We start from the raw sequence: 25674 nt of genomic DNA on the forward strand, positions 1-25674 counted from the left end.
CCCCATGCGACCAAGTCTACATGAAGTGTCTCTCACAGGATTGTTGTTCAGTTAAAGCATCTGTGTTTAGAAATATGGATGCTTACCTATGTAAGATATTAAAAGACACTATAAGCCCTTCCATATATATATTTTCTACCCTCTTTCTTGCAGCCCAAAGTGGTTGTCTTAACTGGTGTTCCTTTTAAGTTCTGCAGAAATGCCTGTAATATACCGAAAAGTGACCTTATACGGTTTCTCTCATGAATTTTATTTTTAATAGACCAATAATCAGCATTCCCAAACCACTTTTGTGAATTTATTACTCATTGAAATGTGTTTGTATTCATCCCTGAGAGTCACTGTGTGAAACCTTGTCTCTGTAGATCAATGTCATTACCTTATAATTACCAATGTATAGGGTTACTAACACTCAGGGGTAGAGAGCGATGACCAATATTCTTAGTCTTGTTAGTGCAATTATGAGCAACTTGTATTTTATTCTGTTTTTTTTAACATGAACTTGTTTTTTATATCAGAATATCTACTCTGTTTGAAAAATTTACTTTTTTCAGCCTTCTCTTGTATTACTTTTGTAAACGTTACTGCTTTTTTAAAAAGAAAAGACTGCATTCAAACTGGATTTAATATATTAAAAAAATAAAATTTTCAAATGTAGTGTATCAGCATGCATTTCTATTCTGTATGAAATCTTAATGCAACTAAAATGACTGTCTAGACGTGTCTATCACATGGCAAGAGAAACAGAAAAGGGGAAATGTTAATTGTTTATATCTAAACTACTTTTGTCACCATGGAAGCAATATCCTTTGTTAGCTGGATATCCTTTAAGCAAATAGTTACTCTAAGAGAGAGAATGTGCTTTACACAGGAAACTGGTATTCGTGGCATGAAAGCTTAATGTTCACTAAATGACTAATGCATTGTTCAGGTTATTGCCATGCAGCCTGTTTGTTTTTTGTTTTTCTTTTAATAACAGTCAGGTGCTTATCTGGAAAAGCTTTGGAACTGATTCATGCAGTATTGACAAGCACTATAAAGGTGAGCTTGCTCTAATGGAAAACTGACTATAACAATCTCCAATCTGCTGGATGACGCACACATAAAACCAAGACGAGGAGAATATTTGTTAGATGTGGCGCTTATTACCAAAATCTGCATTGTTTATTCAGCAGTATTTTAGCCTTAAACGTGTATCCAGTGACCCAGAAGGCCAGAGCAGGACAGGTATGCCTAGGGATGATCTTAGCTGTGCAGCTCAAACAAGACAGAGGCAGCTGCGTAGGCTGAAGTCCACTGTAATTTCGGGTAATTTGTCCCTGATGAAGCACCGTAGCCAGTCGAGAAGAGAAAACACTTCAGGAGTGTTGCGTGCAGCCAATCGTCAGTACAAACCCAACAAGACTACATCTAGGCTGCGAGTGGGAGGGAGGAGTGGACTTGGGAAGCAAAACATGGCGAAATAACAAGTTTGGCGGCTATACCGCAGTTAGAAACTGCACCGATTCTAGCAGTGGCGGACTATGACTGCAAGTTCATAAAATCTGGACGCCGGAGATCGACGGCAGCGCTCAACTTTGAAGCGTCGAGTGCTCAGGCTTACAAGTATTACGGTGGCTGCCGATAACACAGTGCCTGCTCGTCTGCCCGTGTTTTCCCCCGGAAGGTTGGCAGTGCTAGGCGCGACTGTCAACACAGAAAATGGATGAAGAAGGAAAGGGAAAGTTTATTCTGGAAAAGACAATTTAGCTCGCTAGCCTAGCTGCGTTAGTCAGCCGGCCAGTTAAACGTTAGATTAACCGCACACACCTGACTCGGTATTCGGATTATTTGTGCGCTCTGGACGAAACCCGGGGGGCGAATTTAACTCGCTTTAACAAGTTTGACAACTGCAGCCGCAGGGAATCGCATTTGAAACGAGGCCCTTTTTTTTTCCCCATTTTTTCCTCCCCACGCTCCTAATCTGTGACAAAATCCCGGGAGGTTTAAGGCCAGCAGTGAGAGCCTGACGGTCGGTTCTGGTGCGGTGCGGACGGACCCGGGGACGCCATCACATCAGACGTTGCGTTCTTAGCAAAACAATCACTGCGCTGCTAAACCGTAAATAATAATAAAAAAATAGCATACTTTATCAGTGTAAGTAGGAATGTTTCAGTGGCACACAACACCTGTCTGGTAGTTGTTTTTCTTCTTCTTCTCCCCCCTCGGTGACACGCATCGGTGTATCATATGTGAGATTAGCTGGGATGTTGGAGAGCAGGGGAGAAGCGGCGTCTTGTCAAAATGAACGCAGCAAGGTGTTCAACAACAGCGGAGGTGCTCTGCATTTGAAACCTGCCAGTTGTTAGATCGATATCAAATGGGCGGCTAACAGCAACGTTGACAGCCTGTCTAAAAAATCCTACTTTTTAAGTTGCATGCGATTTGATTAGCTGCCGCAGGCGGCATTAATGTAAAACAAGTGCGAATAACATTTACAGCTTTCGGTCAGAGTTGACGTGAGCTAGCCAGCTGGGTGCGTCTGTCCGCTCTATCTGCGATACATTTGCTAATCTAAGTGCTACAGCTCCTGCGTGTTGGACCGCCACTTTGCTGTATTTCCCCTGGGTTTAGGCCATTATAAGCTCGCGTGATCGGCCGCTTAAATCCCCCTTAAGCACTTCTTGTGAAAATTAGTGGCTAACTTATTAGCCAGCGTGATAAGTTTCGCCAGCTATGTCTGAAAACGCCCCCACAAGAAGCCTGGATGACATAGACCTCGCAGCTCTGAGGGTGAGTATTGTTATTACCAGATAAGTGAATTGTAAAATGATGGCAGACGGACTCATTAGATGTTATGTCATATGCCAGTTCGCCTCAGACACAAGCACGACCATTGAACACCCACGCGAAAAAGTTAAGGTGGGATAAACATCAATCGGCCTGCGTTATAGGCAGTACAGTCTGTACACAAATCCTCCAAGTATACGTTGGGATTTCTCCATTAAAGGACCACCTTACCCTGCCCTGACAATGTTAATTTGTTGGTTTGGGGGAAAAATAAGCACCAGTATCTATAAAACACTGGGCCGCTGTGTGATTACATCATGTAATGGGAAGTCTGGTTTATTTAAAGTACATTTTGTCTTCTGGTGGTATTTTTTTATGGAGGTTTATGACTCCATGAGAAAAAGGCACATCTGTGTCGTTCTGATAACATTCTAATATTGTAATATTGTTGATATAATGTAACATATCAGACTGTTCGTGAAGAAATTAGACCTGGTGTTTGTTCCTTTTGTATTTTAACTGGTGTCCCATTAAAGTCCCCAGTTTGAAAATCCCAACTTCTGCAACATTAGAAACTCTCCAAGAGTCAAGAAATCTGTCACATCCCTTTTAACATGTCTCCCCATCACTATGGAAGCTGTCAAGAACGTGCAGAATTTGATGTGGCAGTAAATCCACTTAAGACAATATATATATATATATATATATATATATATATATATATGAAGTGTTATAATGCATTCACTCAGTGTTTGTTTGAGAAGAATCGGTAATGTTTGACTGACTTTTGAATCCCCTTCTACAGTTAAAGTGATCAAAAGGCTACCCAATAACTCCAATTCAAACTATGTTTAAAATAATACCATCATTTTCTTGACAAAGTAAGAGGGTTTCATAGGATTCCCTCTGAAAAAGATGAGGAATTTCTAGTATTTCAGTGTAGCTCTCACATGGTAATGGGGCTAAACAGATCAGGATATTTTACCCAAATACTGATTGTTTGGGCAGGTTTGTCCTGTTTCCCTGACCTTCTTCTGAGGTTTCACCTGGAAATTTCACCTAAGCCTTCACTAACAAAACAGGCAGATGTGACCTAGTTTCTAAAAATTGAAGTAATGATTTAATCTCACAGTTTATTTAGTAATAATTTATTGTGTATTTAAATGGTGGATCTAGTAATTTAGGTAGCAGTTTGCTTATAAGAACAGTTGGGTAGGTGCAAAAAATGGCCCAGGGTTTGTTGCCCACGACAGCTGAGATGTGGAAATAAATAGTAGTTTGTTTGTGATTCTATCTATGGCTGGGTATTCCACTGAAGAAAACTGACCGTGTGATGGCTGTGGCTCAGGTGATAGAGCAGGTTGTCCATTAAATGCAGGGTTGGTTGTTTGATCCCGTGCTACATTTCCTTGGGCAATACACTGACCCCAAATTGTTGCATGACAGCTCTGCTACTATTGATTAATGAGTGAAACAGAACCAGTAAAGATGCATCTTAGAGAATTTATACTAATGCTGCATTAGGGAATAGTGATTAAGCAGGTCAATGACTAGTCATTTATTTTGCTAAGGTTAAGTTACTGGTGTGTTTAAACAGGGTAAATAATATTAATTTACCTAATTGTTTTTCACATCTCAGAAGTTTCACCACCAAAATCTACATGATAAGCCACCAGAATAAATAAGTGTCGAATTGTTTTTGTAGTTTTCTCAAATGACAGTTTAAAATTTTATTGTAAACAGATATTTTGTTTACTGTCACTGTAACTCACCATCACTCATATATTTAAATTTATCCAAAAGGGACATTGCACTATTGTAAACATGAGCGTGAGAGCCATTTAATGTAAATATGCCAGATTTAGCTGTATAAGCTAATTTTCCTCTGCAATCCATGGCAGGTTGATAGCACCGATCAACATTAACAGAGCCATGTAACATACTGAACAGACATTAAGTACCACTTATTGTATAAAACTCACAACAAAAAACAAAAGTAGATGCATACAATCACAAAAACGTAGACGTATGCGTCAGATTATGACAGCATGTTTATTTATTCTTGAGCTTTAACAGTCGTGTTTTCCTCCCCAATAAAGGTTTTTCAGGGTATGTTTAATTCAATATTTTTGCGTCAGTTTTTTACTGGCTAGCATTCTCCTCGTTACCTGCCTCGCATTACAGCATATCTCTGGTGTTACCATCACTCCTTGAAAAATGTGATAACTATTGGCAGGACAGTGAACTGCGTCATCCAGATCTGCGCATATTTGTGGGTTTTGTACTTGAGGCTGCGAAAAACAAACAAAAGGGGACCTCACTCTTAGATTTTTAAAAAAAGGGTTTGAAATTATTAAATGGGCTTTAAAAAAAAATCAGTGGCTCAATCACAGCATTTTTCCAGAAATTTGCTACACAGTACAGAAGAGGCCCAGCATTACATAACAACAGTTCACTGCAAACAGGCATCAACAAATTATTTATGCAGAAACACTTACATTGCCAATGGACTGGTTCTTATGTAGGGCTTTTCTACTCTGCCTGAGCACTCAAAGCAATTTATACCGCTTGCCAACATTCACACAAATTCATACAAACACTTTATTCTATGTTTTTTAAGTGTTTTCTATCCAACACTCACACTCTGCTGGATGCATTGGAGCGGAACTTGGGGTTAGCATCTTGGCTAAGGCACGATTTGGCATGCGGACTGGAGCAGCCAAGAATCAAACCACCAACCTTCCTCTTAGTAGATGACCCGCTCAGCCTCCTGAGCAGCAGCCACTAGCCAATATGTAGAAATTGCAAATGAAATTGAGGTATTTTGTTACATTGCTACAGTCAAAAAGTCAATCATCTTAGCCACCAACAACAATGATAATAATAAAGTTTATTTGTATAGGACTTATCGAACCCAATGTTACAGTGTTTCCCGAAAATGAAGAATAGACTTTAGAACGATAACAATACAACAATAGATTAAATTAAAATAAGCCGTGCAAGACTCAATTGTCAGTTAGGTGAAAATGCAAAGGCGTAAAATAGCTGTAATATTAATGAAAGCTCTGGAATGCTTGATTTGCACTTTCTGAAAAGGTTAAAACAAATCTATAGCCATTTCCTGTAATTTTTGTTATTCTTATTTTACACACATTTGATGTGTTATTACAATTTAATAACAATAAAATTGTTCCCTGATTCTAATCGCTGAAGGCACGCGAAGAGTTTTGATTTTGATGATTGCTGCAGGTCTGTAACCACATCTTTTTCTTTTCTTAGAAAGACATCCCCTCTTAGCGGTGTTGACATTGCAGGAAATAGTTTTCCTTACTCTTTAACCATCACCACTATATTTTACAGTGCATACTGTTAAACCTAGCTTACCATCTTGACCATCTGGCCCAATTATGTGCGTTAGTCACTGAGGTTCCCCTCCTTGTACATGGGTACAGCCACATGGTTACAACCTCCCCCTTCTAGCCTAGTTTTACTGACACCTTGCTTGTTTGGCGTTCACTGCAGACACTTTAATTGACTTTTTGCTGGTGGTGCTACTCTTTGAACATCACTGTACCCTTCCCCTTCCATCATATCTTTCCTCTCATCCCACTCTGTGCTTACGTGGGTGAAGATGCCGTCTCTGCCTCGCCACCCACTCAAACGTTACATTGTTGCCTCCCCTCCTGTTTTGCGTTACCATTTCCCCACTTTTCTGTCCTCTATACTTAACATGTTTATCTCATCATATAACCATGTGTATTGAATCTTTGGTCACTTCCCCGATATACTGCCAAGTTTTCCCAATCATGCTGTTCTTTATTGTAATTCCTTGTCCTAAAGGAAAATCTTCTCCTCCCTGTTGAAGGCGTAAAAACCCCATCATTGGAAATGGATGAAAGCAGGATAGGTCATGGTGTACAATCTAAACCCAAAGCAGCAGTCTCACCACCCACACATCTTCTTAAAGCCATATTGAAATTGCATGAAAGTGGAACTGCTTGTCATTTCCCTTGTCTCTTGGGGGGGAGGGGGTTGCATAATTGAGTCAAAGCAACCTACTCATTATTAGTGTCAGTGAAATATGTGTTCGTGGTACTGAAACACAGAATGAACAGATGAAGAAAAAAGGCAGAAGTTTTATGGCAGTATTGTCAGAATCTGTCTTTGTATATCTAATCTAGTATCAATATTTAGTGTCTCTGAGTGTCTGCTTCCTCCGTGTAAAGTTTTGTGGGTGGCAGAGAACACTGAGTTTAGATCATTTGTATGGAAATATGTAATTGTGATATTGTCTCCGGTGTACACAGTAGAAGCCACTGGGATTGCTGTTATTTGTTTTTGTCTGTGGTCTCTGTTCTGCACAAGCCCATGTGCTTTATGTGGTTTTATGACACTGTTCTTAAGGGGTATAGATCTGTAGCTACGCTTACATCTAATGATAGTACACAACTTCTGAAATTGCAGTCATAAAAAAAAAAAATTACACAGATCTTTCTTTGTCTTCAGCGGGGCCTCAGCATTGTTTTGTTTTCAGTCTCGTGCTAATTTAGCCTTTGTGCTAATATAACCGCTGGTTGATTGCAGCTGTTTCAAGAACAGGTGAGGTTTAGCAGGGTGCTAGTATTTAAGGGTTAGTCTTTACCCAAGAAATATGAGCGCAGCAACAACATGAAATACAACCTGCACTTGGGGTCAGCATTGAAGTGTAAATGTGGAGGATTCAAAGAAGAACAAAGCAAGCATCACCCACTTAAAAACAAAAATAAATGTGGTGAGCTTTGAGTGCAGTCATTGTAATTTTGCCTTTTCCCAAATGTTGAAAAAGAAAAGTGAATTAGGTTTGTTTTTGTTGAAATGCTTTGTCTGTCTTTAGTATGTCAAGCTGATGTGGATTAAATGATGTATCTTAATTGCTCTGCCTGTCTACTGTAAGTCATTTTAAACTGCTGCTGTCTCCACTAGGATCCAGCAGGAATCTTCGAGCTGGTCGAGGTCGTTGGAAATGGCACATATGGACAGGTGTACAAGGTGAGCCATGATGCCTTTGTGACATATGAGTAATGCACGAATTCTAATGGAGAATAAAAAATTCAGTGCCTGAATTATCATTTGTGCATTGAGTGAGCATTTTGGATTGTTGCTGCACAGCCTCCTTCAGTGTCTGTTGTTTAAACATTCTGTACATTAACTTCTTAGATTAAAGCAGATTTAGACCACTGTCATGTCAGGGAAAATTTCAGCTATCAGGCTGTTAAATTTCAAGCGGCAGTGACGGGAAGATAAGGCACTCTAGTAAAAGGAAATGTAAATTAAGAACAGGAAAATGATGTGAAGAAGCAATTAGCCACACTTAATTGAACAAATTCAAAGAGTTCCAGGAAGATAGAATCTAAGATTCACTTTAAATATTACTGATTAGTGTTAGAATGATTCAACTTGCTTTTTGTTCAGGGACGTCACGTGAAGACGGGCCAGCTGGCTGCCATCAAGGTGATGGATGTTACAGAGGAGGAAGAAGAGGAGATCAAAGCTGAAATAAACATGCTGAAAAAATACAGCCACCACCGCAACATAGCCACATACTACGGTGCCTTTGTCAAGAAGAGTCCGCCGGGACACGACGACCAGCTTTGGGTCTGTCTGCCACTGTGTCTGGGCTGATGGTTTAATGGTTGCAAGCCTCATTAATTGTTCTAAGTGAGATGTGTTTGTTTCCTCATAGCTGGTGATGGAGTTTTGTGGGGCAGGGTCAGTGACCGACCTGGTGAAAAACACTAAGGGCAGCTCTCTAAAGGAGGACTGGATTGCTTACATCTGCAGAGAGATCCTAAGGGTGAGAAATCAAGAAGCCATGTTTAGCCACAATGCCAAAGGGTTGACAGACCACACTCCTCCACATACTAGTGAAGTTTTGTCACTTGCACAGTTGTCACTTTGTAGTGTCAAAGTCTGTCCAGAGACAGATGGACCAATAAACACTTGGGAAAGTCACCTATGCGCTGGTTCCCACAGAAGTACATTCCTCCCTGACCAGATTTTTTTGTCAAGATAAGGCACACACGTAGGCAAACTCAAGGTGAAAACAAAGCCAGCTGTGGTAGCAGGGCAGGTGAATGCTACTAATTACAGCTTTTATACAGTACGCAGGGTTGTACTACACCATTTCACAACCTCAAATCCAACTGTTAAGCCTCATGTGTGACTGCAATTTTGCACATTTGTGATGCTATCACGTTTTTAAGAGCAGCCCAAAGATGTGTGGATAACGCAGAAAGCCGATTAAACTGCCCAACGCTGCTATTGTGTTAGTGCTTGTCAGAGCAGGTATCTACAAGGCCACATTTTGCCAGGCTGACACACACACACACACACTTGCTGTTTTTGCCACTAACGTGTGTGCAGCAGAGCTTGTTACATACTGATCTTTTTTTTCGTCTTGTTTTTGTATGAACAGGGTCTGTCTCACCTCCATGCCCATAAAGTTATCCACAGAGACATCAAGGGCCAGAACGTTCTGCTAACAGAGAATGCAGAGGTCAAACTGGGTATGTTAGTTTTGATAGTGTGCATTACTCGGACCCTTTTCTGTCTCTTATTTCTCGTTTCTTATTTCACTTTCAGTCGATTTTGGGGTCAGCGCCCAGTTGGACAGGACAGTTGGGCGAAGAAATACCTTTATTGGCACACCGTACTGGATGGCACCTGAGGTCATTGCCTGCGATGAGAATCCTGACTCCACCTATGACTACAGGGTAACACCAGCCACAGTATTGTTTATGTGCAGTATGTTGTATGAACAAAGTGCAAGGCTGACCCTGGGCCCCTGTGTATTTTGCAGAGTGATATTTGGTCCTTGGGAATCACAGCTATTGAGATGGCCGAAGGAGCTCCTCGTAAGTGTCTTTGTAACCTTTGCACACTTTTTTGAACCAGTTTTTGCTAAATAGTGCATATTAACATAGCAACAGATAACTCATAATTTCAAAGCCCTTTCTGCAAGATGTCATGAATGAGCCTGTCTTGCATATGCAGCCCTGTTGTCTGTATCTTCAGATGGACGGCTGACTCACTGTAATCAAGGTAGTGAAGTTGGGAGCTGCCAGTTGGCTTGTGGAGGCTGCTTGTACAGATCTCTCCGGTCTGCTTAGCAGGGAGCTTTGTCTGCATGGAAATTTGGTGTTAAATGCAAAGAAGAAAAGAAAAAATCTCACTGAAGAGTAGCAGCTAAAAAGTTTGGTAAAGAAGGTGTCGAACAGTAGCTCAACACGAGTAGCTTGTAGTGCCTAGTGCGCTCCTACATTTGATAAGTGGGTGGTTGTTTTTAAACTGATATATGTGCAGAGTTTTAGAGTAGAAGACTCGAGTCATTCACTGGCTGGTGTGGTTTTGTGACACCATTCAATATGAAGCCTACAGAAAACTGGTGTGTAAACTTGAACCCTTTAGTGAAATGTTGACATCACAACGAGTGCAGTAGTTCCTTCTTTGAGATGAGCAAAATTTCTATTTTCAGAGTAGAGCCACTGCTGTCCCTTTAGACCATTCGGAAAGTTCAGAAAGCTCCTGCAGATCATGATGTTGCTGCTGTGAATGACACGCGGCACACAGACCAACTGTCAAGCTAGTGTTGTACCGTGATAAATTATGCAGCATGTACTGACTGTATCAGGCTGATAACTGAAGTTTGGTTGCCACTAATAAAGCGATCAGCTAGCCTCTATTTTTAAAAATGGTTGCTTTTGATAGTAACGCTGAAACCATTTGTCAGTTGATTTTTATTTATATTATAGTTAAAGTATAGTTTGTATAGTTCGTGTATATTGTCAAAATACTAGAATTTCAAACTTAGTACTGATACCCAGAAAAATGCATACAGATAGAAGAAGCATTTCTTTTAATGGAGGTTAAAACAATGCAAATGATAAGATCAATAACACTGTGATTAAGTTGTCTGCTATAGTGTAAAAAAAAAATACAGGAACAACATAACTGTGCGTGTGTGTTGTATATCAAATAGAGATTAAGTAGGTTAACAATTATAACTGTTTAAAACTTCAGTGTTGTTGAAACGGGACCTTTCCCGACCGCTCGATATTCCTCCTGAAATGTTGTTTGGTGCTGTGAGCGTCAGCTACTTTAGCTGTTAGTGAGAGGAGGGGCTGTGTGCCTGCCTGTCTGCAGCAGTGCTGTGTGAAGTTTTGTGTCGACTGGAGGAGGCAACGATGGCACTATTTATAGCGATACAAATGAGTATGTAATAGTAATTTTGAGTATTGATTAGTATAATTGGTGTCAATTTAATATATATATATATTTTAAATATAATATTGCCAATCCTAAATGCAAGACAGGTTTTATGAATCTCTTAACACCTGCTTAAAAGTGTAATAAAAGCATAATAACTATGCTAAAGCCCACACTGGCCTTGGCTCTCTTTGTTATATTCTATAACAACATGATGGGCATTATAGTCAGTTATTAGTTCTGAATGTTGAATTTGCTCTTTATTACCGTAATCAATATTCTTCCAAGTAAACATTATTCTTAATTAGGTTAAATAGTCACAGTAGTCGTTAAATATCTGCACTTGGTATTTTTATTTCTGTACTGATCACATGACCTAAATTTACTGGGAAGTCATCCATCATCAGCAGGGTTGGCGAGGATTCTGTATGATATTTGTCACAGTTTCACTGGGATAGCTTTATTGTGCCGGTTCTAGTAATGTGCTCACGATCCTTGTGGGGTGAATCAAAGCATTGGTTGCACAGTATGCTCACTCCTTGCTCATCTTTAGCTTTTTTTTTTTTTTTACCTCCTAAAGGTAATTGTTTGAGTGTTGAGCTTTTGGACTGTCTGTAGTAAAACACCGAAAGGGACAGCGGCAGGTAACCGTTTGCACAAAATAATTTCTACTCCTGGGATTTTTAGAAAAGTGCCAACATCGTGTCAGTGGGTGAGCCATTTCTTTAGTGCATGTTATATGGAGCATGTTCTCACTGTGATTCCTGTGGTTTGTGCATACTTTAAAATGCTGAAATGAAAATTTCCTCTTTCCTGCCTCAGTCACGTTGGATATGTCCTAAAGACTGTGTTACAAAAGCCTATTTACTGTGAAAGTCTAAAGCTAACCAGTCAGGTTTAGCTACCTACCTACGCTGGGAACACAATGACTCACAGTCCTTGTTCTTATATTCAGTGTAACAATAAGCCTGAGGCACTGGGAACGATTGGATAACAGCAGCTGTAACCATGTTTGAGGATGCAGAAAACATGTATAATGGTGGCATGTGTTATTCACAAACTGCCACATGTGGAAGTGGATGATACTCTAACATTATCCTCATTCTGATGTGCTCTTTGTTTTGTAAATCGACTCACAGCATGGACGGAAAGATTTAACCCCAGTAATCTCCTTTATTTCTTTAGCCTTGTGTGACATGCACCCAATGAGAGCCCTCTTCCTGATCCCCAGGAACCCCCCTCCAAAACTTAAATCGAAGAAGTGGTGAGTTATCAGCCTTATCAGTGCCTTATATCAAAGTGTTTGAAAAGCCTTTTTTTTTTTCTTAGCGTGTGTTGGATTGTGCATTCAATAAACAATGTTCTAGCATATTTCCCTCTGTGTAATAAACTGGTAGCATACTGCCTCACTGCAGGCTTTGTAATTGTTATCACTTTGCATTAAATTGAAATAATAATTCAATAATTTATGAACTACAGTCAACAAATAAGCGTAGTCTATTGTGATGGCAAAAAAGTGGGTCAGTGCAGGAGGGCACGGTTTACATGTGATGTAGTAGTGTAGTCACTTTGCGTATCAGGTTACTGCTGTATGTGAATGGAAACGTGTGGATGGTACAAGAAATTGAAGGACGGTGTCTAGTTTCCAAAATCTTGTGCATCAAGATAAATTGGGTGCATTTGCAATAGCTGAATCTCCCTCAGATTTCAAAGCATTAAAGGTCGCGCACTTGTTCTCCTTATGAGCCAGATTTGATTGCTTGCAAGCATTTAAACTAATTTGTCATGTTTTCTCCTACCCGCTACTTTTCCTGCTAGTCGTTAATGGACCCACTTAGTAGTGGATCTACTTATGCTCACGCAGGATTAAAAATGCAATGTTTCTTCCACAGTTTTTATAATTGTCATGGAAAAAAAAAAGCTGCTGCCAATGTTCTACCAATACATGAGTGTTTAAAAAAAAAATAAGTAGGGGACGGAGCCAGGTGCATGATCAGTTGAATACAATGGACATTAATGACCTGATGCACATACCAGTAATTACACAGTTACTATACTGTGCTGCATTGCATTATTTAACAGTGATCATGTGGTTTATGGTCCTATTTTAATGAAACAAACAATCGTTAATCACATTGTTTGTTTATGTCCTTTTTTTCTTTTTCTTTTTTTAACTGGTTAATCACAGCGACTAGCCCCTCCATCAGTGAAAGCACTTTTTGAAAAGGCAATAGTCACACAATGGTGCTAGCATTAACTGCAAAACTTAACAGCTTAGTTCACATTTGACTAACAGAGGAACATTTCTAAAAAGGTCTTTTATTTCTAAAATACTGATAAAGATTATTCCTACACCGCTATATGTGAAAAGATCCTCTTCAGTTTCTCATTGTTGTTGAATCTGTATTCTGTGCAGTACTTGTCCAACTATCAGCTTGCCTCCTGCTCAAGTTTTCTTATCTTCTAACCTTCCTCGTCCTGCCAGGTCCAAGAAATTTATTGACTTTATAGAGAGCTGCCTTGTAAAGACATATCCCAGCCGGCCATCCACGGAGCAGCTGCTCAAGCATTCCTTCATCAGGGATCAGCCCACTGAACGCCAAGTCCGAATTCAACTCAAAGACCATATTGACCGTACACGCAAAAAAAGGGGAGAGAAGGGTAAGCAAGTGTAGCACCAGCTTTGTAGAGTGTTCACAGACAGTCAGCAAAAAATTCACATTAGAGTGACTTGAATTTATTTTTCCTTACAGAAGAAACAGAGTACGAGTACAGTGGTAGTGATGAAGAGGAGGACAATCGTGGAGATGACAGAGAGTCAAGGTAATTTTAGCATTTCTGTCACAGGACACTTTTTGACTTGTTTGAGTTCCTCTTTTCACTCATATCTTGATTTTTGGTCTTCAGTTCAATCCTCAATGTGCCGGGTGAGTCCACTTTGCGGCGGGACTTCCAGCGTCTGCAGCAGGAGAACAAAGAGCGCTCGGAGGCTCACAAGAGGCAGCAGGCCCAACTGGCAGCTCAGCGCCGGGACCCCGAGGAGCACAAGAGGCAACTGTTGCATGACCGACAGAAACGCATCGAAGAACAGAAGGAACAGCGTCGTAGACTTGAAGAGGTAAAATTCAACCTTTTTAAAGGAAGACTCTAATATTAAGAGATATGTGCTCATTCGTTTCGTTGGTGGGAATTGGAATGATACCCATCTCATCTCTGTGCTAATCTGGGTGTCAAAACAGGAAGGTTGGCATAACTTAGCATATGGACAGAAAGCCTGACCTCTCTAAAAAAACAAAAAGATCTGTACACAGTGAAACATTTGCTCTTGTACCTCCGTGTGACTGTAGAAGGTTAGTTACAGCTCAGACCTGCCCCTAAAATAAGCTGAGACTTTATCTGTTCCAGAAGTTGGGAAATTTTTGTGTCATAGCTGCCAAATCATTAAAAATAATTAAATATAACCTATAATAAAACTTGAAGAAAAAAATACAAACACGATCAAATAAAATACCCCAATGAAGTCAAAGAAACTGCTTGGTGTCACTTCTACACTTTAGGTTTTGTATAGATTAGAAAAAGGAGATGCTACAGCACATTCAGAATCCCTGGTAGGTGTGTTTTTGAGCATTTGCCAGTCATTATGCTAATCTGGTTAATTAGTAGCTTAAGCTTCATGCTTATCCCACAAACATGAGTCTTATAGCAAAAGAGCAGGTGGGCATTTTCGCCCAGCTGTCACTGGGGGCTGCTGGATCTGGGTTCACTGTTTTCCTACGACTAAAACTAGTCGGAATAACAGGAATTCCTGCATAGCACAGCTCGATTAATGTTTATCTTTTCGTAGCTTATTTATTCGTGCACGCCACTCTTTTAGGAAGATGGCCTTCTAAAGTGAATAAAGCAGTCATTTTAAAACAGTCAGTTGAGACAAGAATCATTTCCTGTGATTGAGAATTGAACTTTGAAATGGATTCCACCTTAAATAAGAACGAGGAAACACTGATAAGGAGGCCCGTGTTTTTACAAGTGCTCGTTCTTTTCTGAGATATTAATATTGTGTTTACCCCACATTTGCACAACCGCTTTGCTGCTTATCATCAGATTTGAGTTGTTAGTTTTGATTAATTATGGTGATAATATTTATGAAATGCAAACACATGTTTTGTTCGAGATGGAACAAGAGCATGTTACTTTGAGTTGCCTCCACTCTTGATCTTAGATCATTAGAAATGTGCACGTTTTACTACCAGCTCATGATACGAAAACATTATGCAATATGACAGCACATCTTAATTCAAGCAGTGAAGCTATGTAGTTCATTGTCTGCCCGTACTTGTCCTTCTCTTTTAGCCCACATAACTGTCTCTGGTTGGTCCTTTTCTTGCTCTGAGCTTGATTTCAGTATGTTTGTTTGCTTTCGGCAGTGGCAAAACATTTTAGATTTACTTCCTCACGCTGTCTGTGCTAACCTTTTGTTCCGTGTAACTGGCATGACTTACAAAAGCACATGTAAGAGTAACAATGTTTAAATAGTTTAGATGTTGAAATTGGCCAGTGAGACAGACACATCAGTGCACTCACCTGTCTGTCTCGATTTCACAACCTACATGACTAAATAACTAGTTATAAGTACTGAACTAATCTCAGGTCACCTTGTAGACGAGAACAAAGTATTCTGAAGTGATAGAGTTTACAAAATGTATTGTTATTATGTTTTTTTCTTCTCAATTTGAGAATCGATGATTGCTCAATTACATTAGTGATAGTGACCCAAGATCGAGTGCTCTACACTAACCTTACCTCAGCACTGAGGGCTGCTTGTGTTATTTAATAATGTAAGAAAACCATTTATGTGTGATGAGTGGAAGAGGATGAATGATTTTTTGCAGTAGAGCAAAAAAATATTAATGACCACACATTTCCAGATCTGAATCACTGGAAATGAAATACTCTTATGCTTTTTATTTTCTTTCAGTACCTTCATTCACAATGTTTCGGCCCTGAACAGTCTTTCACTTAACATTGTATATTTTTAGAAGTACAGCATTGTACTTCTAACAGTAGCTGACATAGTGTTGATATATCCACCCCTTCAAAGCTTACAGACAATAAATTGTATGAAAATGTTGTCTTTGTTGCACGGCATCTGAACTTCCTTTGAAGCTGACACACAGTCAGGATTTGACAGGATGTTATGTTAGACATTATTAATGAAAAGGCTGAGCATGTTGCTAAATACTTTGAAAGACATGCCTGCATAACCCAGTGAATTAGAGATGAGGTAGGGGGGACTGCGAACTGTGAAATCTCTGGGGAGTTCAGTAGGATTTGATGGAGGCACGTGTTAGCGCACCTACACTGCTGTTGTTGCTGTAATCGTTGTGCAACATTGGTAAAGGGTTATAACTACAGCGAGGGTGCGCTCTAATGAACCTTCACCTCCTTGTCTATCTTATTTACCTCTTTTGTCCACCGCTAAAGTGTCAGCGATGACTGAGCGTACGAGTGCGTTTTAGTGCCGCTGCCAAGTCGCGGGGGCTCTCGTTTCCCCACAAAGAACAAATCTTTGTGTTTCAGTCTCTGTTTAGAAAAAGGCAGATAAAAAGCGCCCCCAGTCAAAAGTGAAAAACTGTCACTTCAAGTTTGAATCAAAGCAGTACACTGAAAAGATGATTAGGATGCATTAGGTGTGTGTTTGTGAGAATGACTCACAGCTTCCTTTCTCTGCCCTGTACTTCTGCAGCTCTCACCCCCCACCCCCCCCCCCCCCCCCTCCTCATATCTTTGCAGGGGAGAATTTTCTTAACAGTAGGCTAATTTCTCTGTGCAGCCACATCCTCTGTGCTCATTACTCTTTTTCCTGTCACCCTTCTCTCCCAGCAACAGAGAAAACAGGGAGAGATGGTGAGGCAGCAAGAAAAGGGTCCCCATCGGAGACTTGACGATATGAGACGGGAGGAAGATAGGAGGCTGGCAGAGAGGGAGCAGGTAACCAACCACAGGAGGAGTGGGATTGCAGTCGGCCAATCGGAGCGAAGTGTAGGCGTGTCCAGCGGCAACACTGCGCAGGTTGCTCTGGTGGTGAAATTCCAGGAGTAGGTTGCCATAGCAGCAAGGGTCTAAATTAGTGTATTTACTCAGAGATGAGTTTTCTGTGGGTGAGCTCTCTGCGCCTCTTATGCTGTTTCCAGTCTACCCAGTAGAACAAGAGTCTGGCATCATGGCACAGTCACCTTTTAGTGCCAAATAGCCCCTTTTTAAAATATCAGTCTGGTCCCTTAGATCAGTCACAGTGTCCTGATAAATATTTACATTCACTGACATTCATTTTAAATCTAGACACTTCTCACGGTCTCTGTTTAGTGCTGACAGTATGTTTTAATGGTCATATGATTAGTCTCTGTTGCAGCTTCTTAACATGGGTAGTGACTGTTTTGAGACTAAAATTGTTGATTTTAATCCATGCAACACATGGTTTCTGTTACTGGATTGACATTACATAACTCTGCTTCTATGGTCTTTCCCCTCCCCCAATCATGCTCTCATTCCTCCTTCATCACCTCAATGTTTATCTTTCCTCCCTTGTTACCTTTCCTCAGGAGTTTATCAGGCATAAGTTAGAAGAGGAGCAGCGGCAGTTAGAAATCCTCCAACAGCAGTTGCTTCAGGAGCAAGCGCTGTTAATGGTAACTAGTCCTTATTACTCCTTAATCATTTCCTCTTCAAACTGCAGAGACTTGCACATTCATCTCCTGGTTATAATATATTGTCTGAAAAGGAGGGCAGCTTTTTTCCAAACCAAACACTGCAGTGTTGCAAGCCTGCTTGTGTTTGGGTTTAGATGCTTTTTAAATGGAATAAAAGTCAGAGATGAGATGTTTTTGTTTTTTTTCTTTCTCAATCAGAATATAAAAGCTCAGTTTGAGTTTGTAAGATTCTACATGTGGAGCACCTTGATGTAAATAAGCGGTTCATTTTCCAGAATATGGATGTAGCTCCCACAATATTCCGTGTTATTTAAAAGACATGCGGCGACCTAGATTTTGGGGGCAGTTTTCATTGTATAATGATATCTTGCGCACACTGAAGGGTAGAATTGCTGCACTCGTGGCATCTTTGTTTCTGCGTGCACCTGTGGAGCGTAGGAGTTGCTGTCATCAAGACTGAAGCCTTTGTTTCTGTTTTGTAGAGTGGGAAAAATAATCCTATCCTATTTACTTTAGGCGTCAGGGAATTTCAAATGCTTTCTCATGTCTTGCACAGAGCTCCTGTGGGTATGTAGGTCTTCACAGGGAACCAGAGCACAAGGCTGAAAACAAGTGCGCTATCCTTCCTCTGGGTTTGGCATAAAAGGGGCGTTTATGTGTGTGCAGCACGTAATTGCCCTACAGTGCAGTGAGACAAAATATTCAGGTGTATGGGCCTTGTAGGCCAAATTCCTGTGGATCACAGTATTCACTTCTAATACATCCAGTTTGTTCAGTAAATGTAAGCCTACCTCCAGCTCACAATTGGAGTACATCGGCAAGTAGTGAGCAGCATTCCTCTCTTGCTATTTTAAATTAAGTCTAGGTGGAATATTAACCCATCCTGCAGTAGGAATGTTTCTGTAGTGCCTTAAAAAAAGTTGTGAAAAACTGTCTATTAACCAAAACCATTAGTCACAAGGTCATAACCCCAACTTCTTGAAATCTGTGACGGCTGCAGGATGTTTCCAGTCAGCCAAATTACATTGTAAGAAGGTATTCACATCGACAGCTACACGGATGTGAACAACACTGAATCCTTTTGAATTTGACATTTCAAAGTTGATTCAAAATGTGGTCTGATCGTTGATACAATTCTGACTAAAGTGATAATGCACAAACGGTCACAATTGTACAAGCTTTCATGAAAGCGCTGAGTGATCAGGAAGGAAGAAGTGAACTCAGCGAATTGCAGAGGCTCCTTTAGCGACAGCAGCCTCCATCAGATTGTTTCTGTTGCTGCTTTAGATTTAACCAGTCAAGAAAATGAACTTGGGACCAAACCTCCTACAAAGCAATTTTTGTTTCATCAATATGTTTAAAAAAAGTTTATTCAACATGCCCCAAATACCTCCGCGGGGTTAAGATCAGGACTTTTAAGGAATTTTATTCTTTTCAAACATTCAAATGATGCCTCACAGGTGGGATGAGGTTTTGGTTTTGGCCTTTTCTCATAAATACAGACTTGTGTGTTTTTGTCAAAAAGTGGCATTCAGAACAGCTAATAAATGAAAATGAAACAAAGCAAAGAAGAGATGAAAGAAACACCGTTCAGCGTGGTTGTAACTGTTGATGTGCATAATTTGACCTCCAGAGGGCGCTCTGCAACTTCACTGCCAAAAACACAAAATTCTGTTCTTTCTCCGTTTCCCTATAATCATCTCCTAGATGAAGATTAGTACAGTTTGAGTAGTCAATGTAGAGAAATATTACACTCCCAACTATACATAATCAGAGAAACCCCCTGCTGTCCACGTCATCCAAAACAAGCTGATTCTGAAAACGTTGTCAGTTTGCGAATGTTTAATTCTTTTATTCTGATGTTTTGGTTCCTTATCTTGTTATGTGATAAACTCCTGAACAAATATTTCATATAGACAGTATTTCTTTCTTATAACAGGATTGTTATAATATAATACAATTCATTTCTCTGTGCAAACTTCTACATACTTGTTTGCATTACCTTTAGAAGGCTTTATTTTCTTCAACTGCTGCAAGAAAGCTGTAAATTCGTCCCTGTCTTAATTTTTTAAAAGGCCTCTTGGCCTGTAGTGTACATGTATTCGCTTGACGAAAGAAAATTATGGTTAAAACTGCTCTAACTCAATGCAGCATCAGCTGGCCTGTAAATCTAGTGCTCCGTTGCCTGTAAGGACTCCGTTACTCACTCTCGGTTGAAAGAAAAGAAAAGTTTAGCCTATGTTGTGGTGACTCATGGTAGAAAGTCTCATTTTAACCTCCAAAGCTTTGACTTCTCTGTTATTTCATGTTTTCTTCTGAATGCACTGGCCATCAAAAGGGTTAGAGACCCATGCCTACAACTCAATGAAAAACCAATAAGTCAGATGACTCAGTTTTGCACTGTCTAACATATGGCACAAAAGCATTTAGCTACAGACATGATCAATATTATTTTCATGTGGGCTGGTAATTGACTGAAATAGGAGCACTTGGATATGTTAAAGCCCTAAACATGTGTTGTCTCTGGTTGAAATCAGGTCCGGTGTATTGTCATTGCATCTGCTGTAATCTGCAGATTTGACTTGTGCTTTTGTGTCCAGTCTGATGCAAGCAATGTCTTAAGTGCAGTGTTTCTCTCTGCTCAGGAATATAAACGCAAGCAGCTCGAGGAACAGCGTCAGTCCGAGCGGCTGCAGAGACAGCTGCAACAGGAACATGCCTACCTGGTGTCCCTGCAACAACAGCAGCAAGACAAGAAACCTCAACTTTACCACTACAACAAAAACCTGGAGCCCAACAACAAACCGACTTGGGCCCGTGAGGTACCGGCATTCCGGCATTTTAATCATTAGACAGTAAAAGCAGCGAACACTACAGAGTAAATTCTCCTCTCACACGCCTTATTTCAGGTGGAGGAGAGAAGTAAGCTCAACAGACAGGGCTCACCCAAAATCTGCACTACTGTCTCCGACACTGCCATCCAGTCACGCTCTGACTCAATCAGCCAGTCAGGAGCGGTCCAGTCTGCGCAGACCCCACCGATGCAAAGGCCTGTTGAACCCCAAGGAGGGCAGGGCAAGGTGGGTGTTTCTGAGAGTTTGAAATAATAATCTGCCCTTAATTGGAGCAGATACAATTGCTTTATACCTTCCTACTTCTTATTCCTCTGCTGCTTTCAACTTAATTTTTTCTTCTTTTCCCTCTCAAAATCACCTTGAACTACAAATGCGACCATTCACCCTCGCTGCGCCTGCCTTCCTTTTTCGCTCTTCTTTCCACTGCTGCGCTTCCCTCCCGGTGTGCTGCTGCTGCTCCTGTCCCCTGCAGTTCCAGATGGCTCACTTGGTTCCTCTGAAGCCTTATGCTGCCCCTGTCCCTCGCTCTCAGTCACTCTGTGACCAGCCCACTAAGACCATGTCCGCCTTCCCTACCCAGGATCCTTCCCTGACCCCCACACCCCGCCCTATCCACTCCAGAGAGCTGGTGCGTCAGAATTCAGACCCCACTTCTGAAACCCAGGCACCACAGGCACACCAAATCAGAGAGGATCGTGGCCCATGGATCCGCCTGCCAGATGTAGAACTTCCACCCAAGGTAAGATTCAGCAGCTGCTTTGGACTCTGTAGTTGGCGTCCAACCTAAGTTTGAACTTTTTTGTTACCTCAACTGTTCACTGACCTGCAGCTATTAATGAGACATTAAATGCGTACCTCATAGAGAAGCTGCTGGTAGTACGTTGAGCTCATTTGCTTAAATCTAGGGAAGACTCGACCAACTAGGAATAAATTTGCGTGATAAAAGCTGTTGTGCATCTTCGAATGGTTGGTCTACAAGACAGTCTTCATGAAAGTTGTTGCTGCCTGGAAAATGTAAGACTTTGCCATTGTTTTTCTTAGATTCCACAGAGGACTGCATCTATCGCCACAGCTCTCAACACCAACCTAACCTCTGGTATAAGGCACCCAGTAAGAGCCAGGTACTGAAGACATGCTTTGATCTGAGATTTCTTTCATTTTGGTGCCTTTTTAATAGGATAAATATCTATGACAACTTGATTTAATTGATTTTTATCCTCACTGTAACCTCATGGCAGCAATCCAGATCTCAGTCGCAATGATCGCTGGGAGAGAGGAGACAGCATGAGCATCATATCCAGTCTTCCCCAGACGGGCAGTTTAGAGAGGCATCGCATCCTCAGTGAGTTCCCATCTCCCCAGTGCCATTTCTCAGCAGACTGTCTTTGCAGTAAGCGTATTTTCAGAAGCATAACTACTCTCTGTGACGTTGTTCTTTTCAGGTTCCTCCAAAATGGATTCGCCCATTCTCTCCCACGATCCTCGTCACAAGCCAGGAGAATCTCGAACCTCCTCCCGGCCTGGGCGTCCTGCTGTGAGTGGCTGTTTCCTCACTGTGCCTACTTGTATAGCCAGCTTTAACAGAACTCAAAGGGGTGCTCGCCACAGACAAGCATCTGTAAAATAAAAAAACACACTAACACGCTGTGCTTACACTTAGTTTTAAATTAAATGCACCTGTTCTGTAAACGAATTAATAGAAAACTAACTCGAGGTTTTCTCTTCACTTCAACTTTACTCCTGAGCCAGTACTGATATATGCTGCTCCTTTTCTTTCTTTCTTTTTTTAAATCCCCATTTTTTAACTTTACCTTAAATGTGCAGAGTTACAAGAGAGCTATAGGGGAGGTTAGTATCAATGTCTCTTCTGTGCTTGTGATGCTCCTGCATGACTTTTATTTGCATTTACTGTCAGTGTTTGTACAGAATTTAAGGCATGCCCTACACTTCCTGCTTTCATCACGTAAATCTCATTTTATTCTTGGAATAAAATGAACTTCCTTCTGTAAAATCCTTTCTAAGGACTTTGCATGTACTCTGTTGCAGTTTGAACACCTTTCACTAAACACCTGCATCCATTATGAGTCATTTGCATCGCTGCTGTTTTTCAGCTCATCATCCCGATGCCTGCCTTACCAGCTGTCTTTGGATTGTCTTGTTTATCAGTAGTACATGAAGTGTTTCCCATAGAATTAGATTTATGTGTGGCAGCAGCAGTTTTCGCTTTGGGAAGGTGTGCTTGTGTTGAGCACACAAAACGAAGCACACATGCGTTTCAAGGTTTATTATTAAATATTATTGTTTATTAGGCTAGTGTTCCTCTGTAAGATCTGATTTCGATGGGACCATCTCAGGCCGCAGCTTCGACAGCTCTGTAGGCTCGTCGAGTGACCCTCACTCACATGCTTCGCTCTTGAGATCCAGCTCACACTGGATCTCACCAGCTGCAGTCCAACATGGTGAAGTCCAGGTCTGACTGGGCAAACGCCACTGCGACAGCGACCTGGTCTGTGTGCCAGTAGGAAAAAATGATATACCAAATAAAGGCAGTATATGGGAAACACTTGCATACTGTGTAATGCTGTCTTGTTAGCTGCTATTTTCTTTGATAGCTGAGATTATGTGCAATCCTGTCTGGCAGGACCACGGCCTCTTTGCCAAGGAGCGTGCCGAGGAGCCGCCAAGACCTCCAGTCAAAGCCAACGATTACTCGTCCTCTTCGGAAAGCAGCGAGAGTAGCGAAGAAAGCGAAAGCGGCGAGGGAGCAGAGGAGGAAGAAAGCCCCACAGATCGGTAACACCAACTAATACTTACAATTCAGGGATCAGCAAAAAGTTTCTGTTTGTGAGCTTTGCTTTTAAATGAAGAGTAACCTGCTTGTGTAAAATCAGCAATCCTTGATTTCAGCCACAGAGATGCAGACACTGATTCAGTCAACACGATGGTGGTTCATGAAGATGAGGGCGAGGCAGGAGAAGGAGAGCAAGCTGGAGGCTATGGGGATCAGACCATGCTGGTACAGAGGGTGAGTCATCTGTATATGTAATGATGCTTAAAATGCATTGAGTTCACGGAGAAATCAACACAGTTTGTGTCACAGAATATTGTAAAGCAGGAAGACAAGAGCCTCTGGTCCACGTCAACGGTGTTATACTTTTTTACATATACAGTGTATACAAATGGCCAAATAAAGAAGACATTATGTAATGTGGAGTCATTCTACATGCACAAATAAATATGTTGGCAGCTTTCAGATTTCATCAATGCACTGAAAGCAGAGAAGATTCCACATTTTGCACCAGTGCTTAACAAGCACTCGCAAGTGAATCAGAAACCGGAACACGTACAACACTGTGTCGCGTATCAGTGGACTGCGAGGTTGTGAAACCACAGCTTCTGTATTGCACAGCTGTTGTTAGTAACTTTCATTATTCTTTTCTTTTAACTCCTTTTATTTTAGTGTCTATGTTGCCTGAAGGCAGCCTTTAGCCAGCCCGAGTTAGATTGTCAAATGTCTTTTGATTTTTTTTTTTGAGAGACAGCTATGACAGCATGTGTCTTCCAGCCGGCTCATAATGAGTTGTCACTTTTAACGAAGTGCAGTAGTTTTGTGCATATGTGTGTGAATTTGAAAGTGCACAAAATGTATATTTGTGACAGGCCACAGTTATATAAAAGGAGGACATTTTTACCATGATGCCATCGATTGGTTTCTAATGTTTCGTTTTGAAGCCTCGAGAATAGAGTTTCTATAGTCTCCATTTCGGTTAAAAAAGAAAAAAAAAGGGATGTGATGAGGAGGAAGGGAGGGATGACTTGAGTGAAATGAGTCTATCCAAGATAATTCTCCTTTTTGAGACATAGTGGGACAAAGATTTACAAACTAGACTTAATTTTTTATTCAGTATGACCCAAAACAGCTCGTCGTTAACTCATGAGGAAGGTTTACAGAGGTCCAGATAATGCTGATTTCACATATGCTTCTGTAGGACAGAATGTCTTTTTGCAACCACAATTATCACCATCTGGTAGCCTTCAGAATGAATGCAGGGTTAAGAAATTTCTGCATTGGCTTCATTTTTCTGACCTGGAAGCTGCGTCCATGTTTTATACCATCTGAGGGACACTAATGATCACCAGGGAAATATATGGTGCTATTAAATAGTCTGCCATTAGTGCTAAAATGACATACACAACACACTGAGCACACAGAGGAAGAATGTTGATTGCTTTTATGTTGAATGCTTTCCGTTTTTAATGCAAATCCTAAAACCATTTCCAGTGACAGCACCACATCCCTCTGCGACACATTAGAACAGTGACGTCAAATATTATCTTGACAGGATCACATTTTATAGCAGCGTGCAGATGAGATTCTTCATTCATTCATTCCCGAGTATGTGTAAGATACCGTTTTGAGGACATATAGGGTTTAATTTATCATAAACTTGTGAAAAAGTTTATGATAAATTTGTATTTAATGAATAGCTTTTATGGCTGTGCATGTAGGTTCCTGTCAGTTTAGACTTGTTTTCTTTGTTACTCATTTTTCCTTAATGTGGCTTTAAAACAGCTTGTGCATGTTCAGTTTTTCCTGAAAGAAATTCGACTGGGAAAGCATCCAGTGGTTGTGCATGACAGAACCTTTACAACTCAGATAATGATTTTGGGGTCGTTCACATAATGGAGACAGAAAACTGCACGATGTCCATTACTGATTGTTACAGTATTAAACATTTAAAGTAACTTTTCAAAGTCAGAGTCACTGTTTATGTGCTAAATGTTTCTGAGTAACTGGTGCAGCAGATTATCCTAATCTGAGTCTGTCATATCATTATGTAATACTTAATAATTCTGTTTGTTTGTTTTGTGTTTATTTCATCTGAAAGACCCCAGAGAAGCGCAGCCATAACGGATACACTAACTTGCCAGATGTGGTGCAGCCCTCTCACTCCCCCACTGACTCAGCCACTCACTCCTCTCCTGGGAAGGACTCTGTTTACGATGTAAGTGTTACTGATGCTAAGTATATCAGCCCTAAATTCCTCCTCCCCCCTCCCTCCCGACGTGTTCCACATTTGCCATCAGATCAGTCACGA

The 25674-nt window shown here is 40.9% G+C and overlaps 2 protein-coding genes across 7 annotated transcripts in view; both read left to right on the forward strand.

Annotated features, from left to right (window-relative positions):
* pld2 (phospholipase D2) overlaps positions 1-657 on the forward strand; it is a 22786-nt gene extending 22129 nt beyond the window's left edge. For all 5 annotated transcript variants that reach the window (XM_084942044.1, XM_084942040.1, XM_084942041.1 and 2 more), the window contains one exon: positions 1-657. This exon is cut by the window's left edge and continues 2022 nt beyond it. The gene's annotated coding sequence lies outside the window, so the exon portion shown is untranslated.
* A 698-nt stretch (positions 658-1355) lies between these two features.
* The window catches only part of mink1 (misshapen-like kinase 1), a 32399-nt gene continuing 8080 nt past the window's right edge, over positions 1356-25674 (forward strand). Inside the window, exons 1-23 of one of the 2 annotated variants that reach the window (XM_084942038.1) lie at positions 1357-2772; positions 7732-7797; positions 8221-8403; positions 8492-8602; positions 9224-9314; positions 9391-9521; positions 9608-9662; positions 12199-12277; positions 13499-13674; positions 13767-13836; positions 13921-14131; positions 16894-17001; positions 17613-17699; positions 20366-20542; positions 20630-20800; positions 21048-21314; positions 21617-21696; positions 21814-21917; positions 22018-22109; positions 22400-22423; positions 23217-23368; positions 23483-23600; positions 25465-25581. In XM_084942038.1, the coding sequence (XP_084798164.1) occupies positions 2716-2772; positions 7732-7797; positions 8221-8403; positions 8492-8602; positions 9224-9314; positions 9391-9521; positions 9608-9662; positions 12199-12277; positions 13499-13674; positions 13767-13836; positions 13921-14131; positions 16894-17001; positions 17613-17699; positions 20366-20542; positions 20630-20800; positions 21048-21314; positions 21617-21696; positions 21814-21917; positions 22018-22109; positions 22400-22423; positions 23217-23368; positions 23483-23600; positions 25465-25581 (2727 nt within the window). In that variant the 5' untranslated portion in view covers positions 1357-2715. Of the gene's footprint in view, positions 2773-7731; positions 7798-8220; positions 8404-8491; positions 8603-9223; positions 9315-9390; positions 9522-9607; positions 9663-12198; positions 12278-13498; positions 13675-13766; positions 13837-13920; positions 14132-16893; positions 17002-17612; positions 17700-20365; positions 20543-20629; positions 20801-21047; positions 21315-21616; positions 21697-21813; positions 21918-22017; positions 22110-22399; positions 22424-23216; positions 23369-23482; positions 23601-25464; positions 25582-25674 lie in introns of both variants that reach the window. The other variant, XM_084942039.1, reaches the window with a different exon arrangement.

This window comes from Perissodus microlepis, chromosome 10 (assembly GCF_051167445.1).
Source record: "Perissodus microlepis isolate ML-2025 ecotype Zambia chromosome 10, ASM5116744v1, whole genome shotgun sequence".
NCBI lineage: Eukaryota > Metazoa > Chordata > Actinopteri > Cichliformes > Cichlidae > Perissodus > Perissodus microlepis.